At 42.0% G+C, this 13709-nt stretch overlaps 1 protein-coding gene across 1 annotated transcript in view; it reads right to left on the bottom strand.

The window, feature by feature from the left end:
• Positions 1-363: 363 nt before the first annotated feature.
• The window catches only part of PINX1 (PIN2 (TERF1) interacting telomerase inhibitor 1), a 62277-nt gene continuing 48931 nt past the window's right edge, over positions 364-13709 (bottom strand). The window contains exon 7 of the mRNA XM_075707407.1: positions 364-1892. Coding sequence (XP_075563522.1) covers positions 1287-1892 — 606 coding nt within the window. The 3' untranslated portion in view covers positions 364-1286. The remainder of the gene's footprint in view (positions 1893-13709) is intronic.

Genomic DNA, 13709 nt, shown 5'->3' with positions numbered 1-13709 from the left:
ACCAGAACCAGACTTGAGGATGGTGGATATTTCTTCCCATTCTACCGTTTACTTCCAAGATCATCCATCTCTTCTGACAGCACTTAGCGGAGTGAGATTGAGATGCCAAAATCCATCCCGAATGTTTAAGTTCTCATACAAAACTGCTGGTGGTAGTGCCGAGTTCCAGCATTACTTATTTCCAGGTTTACAGGTAGAAACAAGCTCTAATTTGGTTATAAATCTAAATCGCAGATTTTCAATGTATAAATGGCAATACCAATGCATCTGACCAGCTATGCTTTTAAAATCTGTTTGGTCTGCTAATTTCACAGAAAACCTTGCTCCATCCAAGACAAGTTCTTGAATTCCAGATGCAATTCCAGATGCACCACTGAAGGTGCTGTGAATGTTGCCTGGGAAATGAATATTTAGATATGGTTAATAAAGGCACAGCTCCTTTAGCTTTGTTGCAAAGTTACAATTGCTTGACAGTAGTTAACTACTGGCTAGGAAACAAAGGGAGGTTTTTTAATTTCATTCTTTAGTACTGACACTCAGGCGTAAACCTTTAATTAGACTAAGTATTTTGTGAAGAAACAACAATCATTTTCTATGTAAAAGGAGATCAATGAAAAAATTAGACATGACTGCAAGAAACAATGGAAAAATACACACAGCTTTGCAAAACCTCTCCGGTTTCCAGAAGCAGAGCTGGGCTATCACAAGTGAAAACAACAGTGACTTTAATAATAAAGGCAGTTGGTAGGGTGAGGGTTTTTTTTTATTTTTCCCCTGGATTGAGAAAAACACACTCCGTGTGAAGCAGCAGATAGGAATTCACTGGCTTTCACAGTCTTAACCACAGGAGTTAAAACCAGGCCTGATTTTGCTTGCTGTTATCTGACTTGCATGGAGTTGTACCAGAGTGGATCTGCGCTGAAGGCAGCACAGGGTCTGCTGTGCTAAAACATAGCTCTTGCAAAGCCACCAAGGTGAACCGTCTGCCATACTGGAAGAGGCAAAGCCCAACTTGTTTTCATCAACTCTTGCTTTGCCGACAGGCAAACCTCGGCCCTACACACGGAGACCTTTTTAACATGGCACTGAAGCTCATGTTGGGCTGTCACCGTGTTCTCTCTTGAAAGAGCTATATTTAAACACAGTCTGTGGTTTCCGTTGGAGGTAGAGCAGCGTGCTCAAGACTGGATGACAACGTGGTGTCTGGCTGGCGTGTTTACGCAGACTTCTCCTCTAACATGCTAAAGTTCAAATCGCCTCAGAGACCCGGCTTGACTCTTCAATGGTTAAATGTGCTTGCAGTGCTTCTTCTTCTTTCTCTGCGCTCCTTCGATACACTCATCTGTCTCCTCTTTTTGCCTTTTGTGTTTTTTCTTAGGGCGTTTCTTTTGCTTTGCCTCACAGTCCTTTACGCTGAGTTCTTCCCCATCAGATATTCCTGTATAAATTTCTCCATTGCCCATATTTTCATTACAACTAATGCTTTCGCCTTCATGCTGCTCTTTATGTTTCCTTTTCTTTTTTCTTGAGTGACACTCATTTAAGGGAACATCCAGTTTGTTTTCATTCAAGCTACCTATCTTAGATTGTTTCACTTTTGGTTTCTCACCATACTCTGTACTGTCTGCCTCATCTCTCTTCTGCTTCTTCTTTTTCTTTTTGACTTTGGTTTTCAGTTCTTCTGAAGGCTCCAAAGCTTCGTCAGCTGTTGGGCAGAAATTGTCTACCTTTGTTTCTGTTTCGTTCTGGGATCGCTTCAGTTTTGCCATGCGCTTAGCGAAATATTCCTGCACAGTGAGAACACTGTTCACTGTATTGTAACCGTCCGCAGGCTCAGCCAGCCAGCGGTTTTTCTTCTTCTCTTCCTGAGACTCGGGATCGGTAATATCCTCCTGCAGGTGAACAAAGAGGAGCAGGAGTGAGAGTCAGAAATAATGGCTTTAAACATAATGTTATTTTTTTCCACACTAATAAGAAAAGCATTTGAAAACCATGAAGTGCTTTGAGAATTAATTGTAAAAGTATAGACTTTGGCGGAAGTGAGAGGCAGCCCTTGCAATAGGTAGCGTAGGTTTAGGAAAAAGAGGTGGCAGTATGGAAGGCAGCAAGAAAATACAGGACAAGATAATTCTCTGTGGTTTTGAATTTCTTACTGTTTAGCTACTCCTGTGCAACTCACACAGATTATGTATAATACTATCAGACTCTGTGTATTACACTCACTTTGCAAAGGCACATGTCTCTACAAGATATAAAACAATATGAAAAATAACACAGTACGATCTATTAGCCTGTGGCATAAAGGAAATCCCATGCCTGGAATACCTCTACAGCAAAGTGCAAGAACTTACGATATACGGAGCAATCCAGCATTGATGCATCTCTTCCATCTTATCTGATCTTTAGAAGTGTTTGTTTCGTAGCTGGTTTACTGTCATTGTGTCCTAGATGTTGTTATTTAAACATGCTCCATTTGATCATACGTTATCAGATGGCGAAAACAACATCACAGGTTAGATCTTACAAGGCTTCTGCATACACAAAATAAATAGCTGCTGAACTCCAGCTGCAGGTGAATATCTATAGAAAGAGTCTAGTATCTAGAAAGTAAATATAAAACAAAAAACAAAGTATAGCTCTGGAGCTGGATGTTATGTATGGCATGAAGAGAATTGACTCTGAAAAAGCAACGAATGCAACAAGATGAAAATACCTAACTTTTTAAATTATCTGTGACTTACAAAATAAACAAGCCAAAAAGGCAGCTGAAGTTCAGCCTTGTTTACATGGATACTGAAGCACTCAAAAATAACCCTTTGTGGCATATCCTTTTGCTTGGCAAAAGTCACAAATGACTCTTGGAAATGTCCCAAATTTTACATCGCTTTTTTTTTTTCTTTTTTCTTTTTTTTAAAGCCTTGTATGAACTGCAGGTAACCAAGCACACCCCCCTCGATGGGAAAAGCTGAGCAGGTAAGAATTGTGCAGAATCCTTACCAACACCTGGCCTACAACACACTTCTTGAACGGGAGGTAATCCACAGCTATTACAGTCAAATGTGAGCATGACAGAGATGCTTCACTGTTTTTCCATTCCTAAATGCACGGACAGGTAAGAGCATCCACTCTACCCGTGCATCTCCTGTGTGAACTGAAGTGATTATAAAATGCAACCAAATCAGCGCAGTAATATTTCACGCCCACTTTCACTGGCATAAACTTATACATAGGGTGAAGGCCAGCAGAAAACTGGGAGATATAAAACCACTTATCTCAACACTTTATAGTTATTGCATGATGGTGTAGATAAGTGATCTGGCTCTCTTCAGGGCATCATTAAACTTGCTAGTTGAAGTGGGGTTTATTAGGGTTTATGAGTAAGGTTTTGCAGGTCTGACTCCTTATGCATCCATAACCTTTACTCACATGAGCAGGAATGCAAAAATTTGTGTCATTAGTGATGCATTACGAGTAGCGATTTCCTCATAGATCTGCTTTCAAGAGAGCTATTCCAGTGGAACGAAAGTAACGCTACACTTGAGATTCCAGTAATGTTTATGTGGGCACTTATAAAAATCAGGTACTTTTCTAGAAGGAATACCTTGTAGTGTACCTTCAGGTAAGTTCATGAAGTAACTGAAACTATTCGACTTCTGGCAAAGAAGTCTGCAAAGAGATGCTGAACATGGGGAAGAAAAAGCATGTATCGACACACGTCTATACATATAGGTTACATTTGAACGGGGAGCCGCAGTAGAAGTTTGACAAGACAGAATCCACAGAACAAATGGATTGAGCTCCGTTCGTAGTCGCTCTCTTTTTAATAAGATACACCTCCCAACCCAAGCAAGCAGCGTTCGTGCGGATCAAAAATAGATGCCCTGCTAAAGCAGAGTTAAACAGGTCACTTTCTTTTCCTTTTCCTTCTACCCACAGCAGGATTTTGACACCTTGTATTGCAAAATGACAAACAGTCTCCCAGGTTTTGTGCCGCAGATGCCAGCCAGAACAGTTTCCCTCCCCTCCCCAATATGTAAAACGTACTTGCGACCAGAACACCAATTACCCCCTGGCCAACCAGGAAAGGATTTTCTCATTCCCTTGGTGACTTCAAGTCCTGACAACTTAATTACTGTAATTGAAGGCAAATATTACTTGAACTCTACACATTTCTTTTTTATAAAATACATTAGGCATAAAAAAAAAAAATGTTCCTTTGGTTAAGCTGAGGAGTTCAGAAGGTATGCATGATCCCAGAAAATAAGAACCTTGCTCAGAAACTCCTTTATTGATAAGAATTTTAATAACCACGGGCCACTGAACACAGAACTAACAGGGCATGGAGACAAGCAAAGAGGTGCCAACCCTAGAAAACCTCTCAGTTTAGGAAAAGCTTATGTGAAACCATAAATCACCTGGAAGGGCTGTTAAATGCCAGAAGCGTTCCCCCTCCCGCGATGTACCTGTCCTAGTAGCCATGGGAACACCGTTGAACTCTAAAGGTGGGTTTTCTCAAACCTCTCGGCAGGAGACTCACAGTTTATGCAGTTCCTCCCCGGCTTGCCCCAACACACGCATATAAAAGTTCCAAAGAAAAGTAAGATATACACAGTACTTAAGTGTGTACTGTGTTGCCGCAACCTCTGAAAAGCAATTTATTACACAAGACAAAAGCCAGAAAGAAACACTCCTTCTCCAAAGAACCGATGATCACGTAAAAGGAAAAGAGCAATCGTGCTGTACCTGGTGGGAGGCCTGAAGATTGGGCTTTGGAGGAGATCGGTTTGTCCACACCATGAGTTCCAAAATTGCCAACAAAATCGGGCTGAGAAGATGAAATTAAAAGGAGTTGGGAACACTGGCCTCTATGGAGTTGGTAGGATGGTTCAAGCAAGAGAAAAGGACTGCCTGAAACATGGTTTTAAGTGTGGAACGATTAAGAGGAAACAATAGGAAAATTCAAGGAGAGGATGGGAAGTGCACAGGAAAAGATGAAGGTCAATTATAGCCAGAAGTCCCCTGTAAATATCATCTGTTTATGTAATTAGTTAAATGTATGGAAAATAATTTGAAGCACATAAAGCACTCTAAGTACCACCATTTTTTTTCTGCCTGCTTTCTTCACTTGAAACACAATGTTGATTTAATCGTTAAGTTAGTACACTAAACTTACAGAACGAAATCCTGGTTCCCTTGATTCCTGCAGGATCAGGATTGCATCTCTAAGGCATCCTACTCTCAGAGCACCTTTCAGCCACAGTTATTTAGTGAAGAAAAAAAGGGAGGATTATGGTCAATTGTATAAACAATTCACATCACATCGTGAAAACAGTTTGGCAACAGTAGAAGCCCAAAGTGAAAAGTGCTTAGACACCTCATGAAATCAAATTTGTTTGAAACCCAAATATCTTTGGAAATTTAAGACCTTAGGTTGAAGAATTAAAATCCAAAAAGAAAAACTGCATCTGCATGTTACTCTGGGACGAAAAGTGAGAGATAACCAGTCAGCAAAGACAAAGGGTGCCAGTACATGAGCAACAGAAGCAGCTTGGATTAATTCAGCGAAGTCTCCCTCCTCTTCAGACTGCAAGTGTTTCTTTCGTAGCACTTAAAGCTTAGAATAGGGGAATCAAAAAATCTACTATACAGTCTCAGATCTGCCACATACGAACTACAATTACTTCAGTAATTTCACACGCCTTTGCTTCCTCATTTGCAAATGAGGGGGTACTAATTCACAAGCAATTTTGTTAGCTCAAATTCACAAAAATGACACAAAAGGAAAAGTACAGAAGGGGTGAGCATAAAGGCAGAATAAAGCTAACCTATAATTTCAGTAGATTCTCACTTAAATTACAGAAAATGGGCTAGATGAAGTAAGTAGAGGCAAAACCTCTAGCCTGAGTTACAAGGCAATCGCACGATCATTCGCAGCTTTAAAATGCAACAACCCCTTTCTGCAGTCTGGCCGAACCACAGTGATTAGCTACTTTCTTGTTGAGAAACCATAACAATAAGATTAATATAATCCATTTCTGTTTCTGCTACTTCAGATCCGCACTGGAGAGGTGCGTTGGTATGACCCCCATGCAGCGCACAGAACTTGACAGGCAGTAACGGAGGGCATCCCTGTATCTTTCTAACCCAGGTCTAGCCGTAACGGAGAGAAGCACAGCAGATTATTCATGAAGAGTCACTCCGGAGCTTTGCAGACATTAAGGATGAAGAGTCTTGCTTTAAGGAGTTGACAACTTAAAGTTAAGTATGAGCATAAACATTGGGATTGCGATCAAACAGGCAAGAGAGTGAACAAAGACTTGTAGCATGATGAGTTTAAGCAGGATTAAAATAAATACATGCATAAATAAGGCCACGTACCATCAGTTCCGAGGTAAATTCTGGCATAAGAACAGGTACCCAGGAGGCTCTCATGTTTTCAATTTACCTAATTAAGATTGGTAGGCCACAGACAGCATCTTATGAAGAACTAATGATAACAGACTTCCTACACAGGACGGGCTGATGCAAAGAGAAAAGGTGACAATTTTCCCTGTGTTTATGAGGAAAAGGACAAGCAGCAGCAGGTGTAAATTACCAACATGAAACTTTGCTAGTAGGAGAAATCTGTCAGTAGATATGTGAAGCCTCAACAACCACTGGGAGTGTCAACCACTGAAAGCAACTCAGACAGCTATCAGGAAAGCATTAGGTAGAGTTAATCCTTGCCTGGAATGGAAAACGGAAGATCTGGATTCTAGAAGCATCTTCCAGCCCTGTAATGCTTTAAACTTAAACAGGGATACAGTTTGACCTCCTGGTAAAAAAAGAGGGTTTAATGAAAGAGATGAAAAGCAGGAACACTAAACCTGGAAAGAAATGGTAAAAATTCAGGTCACCTGCAATTTCCTTCTTTTGTTGACCCCGGTACTCTAATCACCAGGATACCTCACATAACCATAGCAAGGTTTAGTTTTACTATTATTTTACACTATAGTTTTACACTATTACTGAGTGCCAATGTAGCAAGGAATCAACTTATGGGAAATGGAATGAAAATCCTGAATGTCTAATACCTGGCCGGGCTGTATGACATGACAGCACTTTTTAAAAGGACAAGTTCCAATTACTATAGAGAAGTACTTTCCTGTTTGACTCCATTAAATTGTGTGCTAGAATGTATTGAAAAATCAGCTGCTTTCTTGCAGTTAGATATTAACTACTACACTCCACATGAACTATCAGCTCTGTCTCTCTTAGCCAGCACGGACAAGGAGAGAGGTTAGGAAGTAACTAATGGAAAGGGGACAAAGAAAAATCTTTTAAAAAAATCTGACCGTTTTCTCCATGGAATTATAAAGATCCATTTTTGCTACACCCGCCTCCATCTGCAACTACAAAGGAAAGAGCAGTCAGACTGCTTCTCTTGCAATTAAAAATACCAAGGAATTTTACTGTAGTAAATCTCTGCTTGGAATAATTTTGGCGTTATTCGCAGAATCATTGATTGGAAGTGACCTCTGAAGGTCTTCAGTCCAGCCTCCGGCCTGGAGCAGGACTGCCGCCAATGCTAGACCAAGTCAGCTTTTTGGAGTGCAGTCACGGAAACCTCCAAGGATGGAGGGTTCACTGTCTTTCCAGATACCTGTTCCAATGCAGCACCATATACTAGTGAGGAGGTTTTATTACCGCATAACGGCACCCATTTCATTCTACTGTATAAACCTACAGGTGCTTGGTTTTCAAGTACATTTACATTGTATCTGCTGACTCCATTTTTTATTTTAGTTTTAAATTCTGTGGTGATGTGTTTCTATTAAAACCGCATTCAAATTCTCCCGGGCTGTCTTGTAATTCTATTTTATATTTTTACCAAAAGCTCATCCCTCAGCAAGTGGCCAATTTTAGCATTTTCATTTATTCTTATAATTCACACATTACTACTGCTAAAATAGAAAGCCACCATCTCTCTTGCTGAATGTAATCTCTAGGTATCCAAAATGCCATTTGCTTGTCATATAAACAATACATTTTTACTGTCGTACGACGTACTGGATCCCTGCCTGTTTCCATCAGTGAAACAGGAGCCGTACAATAAGCTGTAATACTCAGCCGGGTTTTGCCTTCAGCCTGAAAACAACAGCGTTAACAGGAAGCAACAGGGTTGCAAAAGTGCAACGGATTAAATTTTGGCCAGAGACTTGATTGCAATGATAGTCATGGGGATTCATTCCAGCTGTCATTATCAGATCCTGGTCAGTCCTACAGTACTAACAGTTACAATACTAGCAGTTACAACACCTGTATTTCTAATATCAGCTTGGGAACCCTGATACCGTGTTGCACAGAGCGCATAAACTTCCTCCTACTGTTCTTATACTTTTCAGGAAAAAAAGCATTCATTTAAGTTTTAGCAAACAAAGGCAGCGAGTAAAATCCACGAGCAGAAGGCAGCCTGTGAAAGGCTAAGGGACAATACGCACAGGGAGATAATGCACAAGAGGTGCAGAAGACTGAAGACACATAGGGAAAGAGTTAAAAAATCAGCACACTGCAGACAAGAAAAATCCTTTTCATATCTTGAAAGAGAGACACTTAGATATCCTTGTGACATCTCATTTCACTCTAGCTACACTGCTGAGGCCAGCAAAACCTCTTTTCCTTTGCATTTCCTTGCAAATTACATCTGTGCATTAGACGGAATATAAACAAGACTAAAGGAAGAGATTTCCCCTAGGATCTCTCTATTGGCACCATACAGAGATCCAAACATAGTGACTTCATCTTCCCAGAAGCACCTAAATCAATTCTAACCGTTCTGTTCTCACCTTGAATAACAGAGGAAGTATGGTCCGGCAAAGTGAGCACAGGACTGGGAAGGTCACATTTCCCAAGTTCTCTTCCCAGCTGGTGGGAAACCCTGGAGAAGTTGTTATTCCCTCCAGCTCTGGCACAGGCTATCAAAGCACAAAACATGCCTTATCAACTCTATGAAACTCGCAGCAGAACTAAGAGTTCATTAAGTGTTTGTAAAGTGCTTTGAAATCCTTCAAAGAGGTATCACAGATGTGCAAGGCACTATGCAAGTACTGAAATAACCCCGCTGTTCCACTCACCTGATAGTGCTACAATGATGCTTAACAGCAAACAGGCACATCACAATTTTTGGCTGTTCTCCGATAGACCTGTATATAATCAAATCATCAAGAGACTCTCAAATACAGTATTGTAAAGGAGCGGGAAGGACTATACTCAAATCAGTGCAGACTGCTCTTTCCATCCTTTACCCATACTCTAAATGTCAATGCCGTCAAATGTCCGGGACAGTCATCCCAGGCGTGTAGGTATTGTTCACGTGGCAGCAGTACTGCAAGGCATGCTCAGAAGCAATCCCAGTCTTCTTCACATAGTAGTTTACTACTGTCATGCCATTCCCAAGGGACTTTTCATTATCCCTTTGTAATGTGTGCAGAACAGGCAGCTGCTGTTAATCCTTTCTAACCAGGGTTCAGAAGACCGAACCCTTCTTGACTCTTGGAGTTCAGGATTTCTTCCTATACCCTACAGATACAGAAGAAACTGAACGCACTACATGAGAAGTAACAAGTGGGCTTGGCCAGCCAAATTGTGAACACAAGCAAAAGTATTAACAAGGGCTCTGAAGATTTAAGATGCTGAGATAAGCCACTGAGAGAAAGGATGCAATAAAAATCACTGGAAGTACCCAGAGGAGAGAAAGGAGTTCTGGTAGCAATTCTGAGAGCAAGCACAGTCAGCATCACAGCTTGGCTTCTGGCGGAGGAAACTACATGTACTTTGAAATCTGAAAATAACACCTGCCTGTGTAAAACTTCAGTTCTAACTCTTCTCTAATAATAAATGTAGAAAACTGTATCTGTGTATAAATAAACTGCTTCTAGGAGCATTTGAAGCAGATCATTTAAATGGCCAAATCTTCACTCCTTTCCCCTTCCCCTTAGAAAATGCTTCTCAAAAGGAAAATACACACTTGAAACTCTTCCGCTTCTTTGCTCTGAGAGGGTAATATGCTGGAGAGCCGATCCACGTATCAAAATCAAGTCAGACCTCAGTGCAAGGGTACAGACATTTCCTGTTTTTCAGCACAAGCAGTGGCCGAGGAGCTGCTGAGAAATACCTTGTGTCACTTCTTAGTCACTTACTTGTTAAGTGTGCCTTCATCGTGGCTTGGTTCCTTTTCTCTAAGCAGGTGTGAAGAAGTATTTGCAGCACAGGAAAATGAATCAGAACATTACAATTTAGAGCAACACAGACCATAAATACCAGCAGAGCCCTCCTGCCTGAAAGCGTGCAGGCTAAAAGACAGATGCAGAAAAACATGACAAACAGCAAGAATGAGAACTGAAATCTGAAATACAACTGCATAGATGCGTATGCACATTTTTTTCTTCTCTCCCATCTGTAAGGGTCTGAAGAAAAGAGTTTGTCTGGGGAAAGGGTTTTATTTTTCAAGGAATATCACTCATGCAGTGTACCTACACGTTCATATGGATCTTATTCTTGTTTTCAAGAATTCACACAGTACAGCCCTGCAACTCTAACCAAGCCAGGTACAATCTCCCTGCAGCCTTCTTTCACAAATTTCTGCATTTTTTTCTTCATTGCTGCCTTCGGTTGTGGTGCTTCCTTGCACAGCTATTCTGACAAGTCAATCCTCAGATCCATTCAAATTAAGCACCCATCCTCTCCCCCCACAAACCAACCCAACTCTTCTCCGCTATGCTTCATAATGCTACTCCGTCTTCAAACACAGACGTAAGCGTTTAACTAACCATATTGCCCGTGTCCTACCTTACCCTTTTACTCTTCGATATCTGTAACATCCTGCCCTTGTTCTGTCCATCATTTTATTGTAAGCTCTCTGGGGAAGTAATTAGCCCACATGTGAGCACTATATAACATAATTAACAAATAATAACCACTAAGAAATGTAGGCCAAAAACACAAAGTTATCAGAGCAGCATTTCTGCAGAGACTTGTATTGTTCTGTACTCACTTGCAGTGTTTGCTTCCAAGTTCCTGGAGGCACATATTATACTCCAAGCAGCATAAAAGCAAAGGTGAACACTGTGCTTTAAAGAAGACAGAAGATGTTCTGACTTTATTTGGATTTTCAGGCTTTGCTATTTTTCCACATTCGTTAACATTACCGGTAGTAAGTACTTACACAGAACACTACAGTTAATAAATGTCAGAATTCAAGGTGAAAGGCTTATAACTTGGTTCTAAATTAACTTTGGCAACAAGAGTATCAAAGGAAGGAAAGACAGGATGACTGTAACCATGAGCAAGATGCAACACAAACTTAGTAAGTGACATCATTTAGTATGGAAAAACTGCTTGAGGAGGCAAGGACAGAACCTCGGTTCTTGAGTATTCATCCCCACACTCCACAACAGCTAGTAGGGAATGGCAGCAATTGTTGCTGTCCTAACAGGGAAAGCCTAAAAACCCCTTTTATTTCAGCAGGAAAAAAATATTTCCCATTCCTAGGCTTCCTACTGTAGGACATGTATTTCAGTGTCTTGCATGCTTGCTAGAGAGTGTAAAGAGTCCTGGGTATCCCTTCAATGCCGTCTCTATCCCCTTGATACTGAAAATAAGTCTGGCTGTTAAGGTGCCAAAGCAATTAGACAAAGGTTTCTAATAAGCCTAAGTAGACTTCCCACTTCATGGGGACCTGGGGAGCTAAGGAAGCATAAAGAAGGATGAAAGAAGGGCAAAAAGGGAGAAAGGATCAGTTTGGAGTGGTTATTGGGATGAAGAAAGATGGTACATGCAATGTACAGAGGAGGAATAATGTTCAGGAAAGAAGAGTGAGAAAGTATGTGATTACATCTCCACATTTCTCATCCTTGAGTATGTTAGCAACAGTGAAAGTACTCTGAAATACTGATCTTAGATCTAGCAATAGCTGATCTTGTCTTGAAACACCAAATTAAGGTGGCGCCTACTGAGAACGTGACAGTGAACAGACTACTTCAGCCACAAGGCAGATGGAAAACTTGTCATCAAGCGGTTGGCACTACTTTATGGGTAATCCCTGGAGACTACAAGTGCCAGCATGACCAATGCAGCCTTGTAGCCTGAGCAAGACAGAGCATGTATATTGTGACCTGTAACAAAGATGCTTTTCATGGTCAGTTTGTAAAATCTGCAATCTTTGGCAGAACTTTGGCTCTATCAACCTGCAAAACCACTCATCTGTTTTAACCTCTGCAAGCGAGCCATTTGAGGACAGAATAGCTTAGATCAGCATAGAATCATAGAACCGTTTAGGTTGGAAAAGACCTTTAAGATCATCCAGTCCAACCATTAATCTAACACTGCCAAGTCCACCACTAAACCAATTAAGGAGAGAGTAGCAATTTCATGTTTCCTGGCTTGGTGGCTGGATTATTTATAATGAAAGTAAAAACTAGGAATCATTAAGGTTGGAAAGGACCAACCATCAGTCCAACCACCAACCCAACACCACCATGCTCACTAAACCATGTCCCCAAGTGCCACGTCTATGCATTTCTTGAACCCCTCCAGGGCTGGGGACTCCACCACCTCTCTGGGCAGCCTGTTCCAATGCTTGACTACCCTTTCCGTAAAGAAATTTTTCCTAATACCCAGTCTAAATCTCCCCTTGTGCAGCTTGAGCCCATTTCCTCGTCCTATCGCTAGCTACTTGGGAGAAGAGACCAACACCCACCTCACTACACCCTCCTTTCAGGGAGTTGTAGAGAGCAATAAGGTCTCCCCTCAGCCTCCTCTTCTCCAGGCTGAACACCCCCAGTTCCCTCAGCCGCTCCCCATCAGCCCTGTGCTCCAGACCCTTCCCCAGCTCCGTTGCCCTTCCCTGGACACGCTCCAGCACCCCAATGTCCTTCTTGGAGTGAGGGGCCCAAAACTGGACACAGCATTCCAGGTGCGGCCTCATCAGCGCTGAGTACAGGGGGACAATCACCTCCCTGCTCCTGCTGGCCACACCATTCCTGATACAAGCCAGGATGCTGTTGGCCTTCTTGGCCACCTGGGCACACTGCTGGTTCATGTTCAGCCGCTGTCTACCAACACCCCCAGATCCTTTTCGGCCAGGCAGCTTTCCAGCCACTCTTCCCCAAGCCTGCAGCGTTGCATGGGGTTGTTGTGACCCAAGTGCAGGACCCGGCACTTGGCCTTGTTGACCCTCACACAGCTGGCCTCGGCCCATGGGTCCAGCCTGGCCAGGTCCCTCTGCAGGGCCTTCCTAGCCTCGAGCAGATCGACACTCCCACCCAGCTTGGTGTCATCTGCAAATTTACTGAGGGCATGTACAGTATCTACATTACCAAGGCCTGCTTCAATGCCAAAGAAAATCTTAACTATCCAAGTGAAGACAACAGGTCTTGTGCTTTAAAACTGATAGACAGCCATATGACATTCAGACAGTTTGTGCCTTCAGAGTCAGGGTCTTATCTCAGCTTTTCTGCTCACAGGCAATCCAGCTCTGATCTCCCAAGCATTAAAGGTAAAAAAATTTAGTTTATTTGTGTTTCACATCCGTACCTGTCCAGACTGCTCTTGGGTTTACATTACTTTTCTCTCCTGGGAGCAAATAGACTCACTTTCCACCCTCAAACCCCTCCTCAGACTTCATTTCCTTTGGCTTGCTTTCCATGGCTGACCTTTGTGTTTCTGCTCTG

The sequence above is a fragment of the Pelecanus crispus genome, chromosome 3, assembly GCF_030463565.1.
Source record: "Pelecanus crispus isolate bPelCri1 chromosome 3, bPelCri1.pri, whole genome shotgun sequence".
In the NCBI taxonomy this organism is placed as follows: domain Eukaryota; kingdom Metazoa; phylum Chordata; class Aves; order Pelecaniformes; family Pelecanidae; genus Pelecanus; species Pelecanus crispus.
The sequence above is the reverse complement of the archived record's forward strand: the minus strand, read 5'-3'. Positions and strand labels throughout refer to the sequence as shown.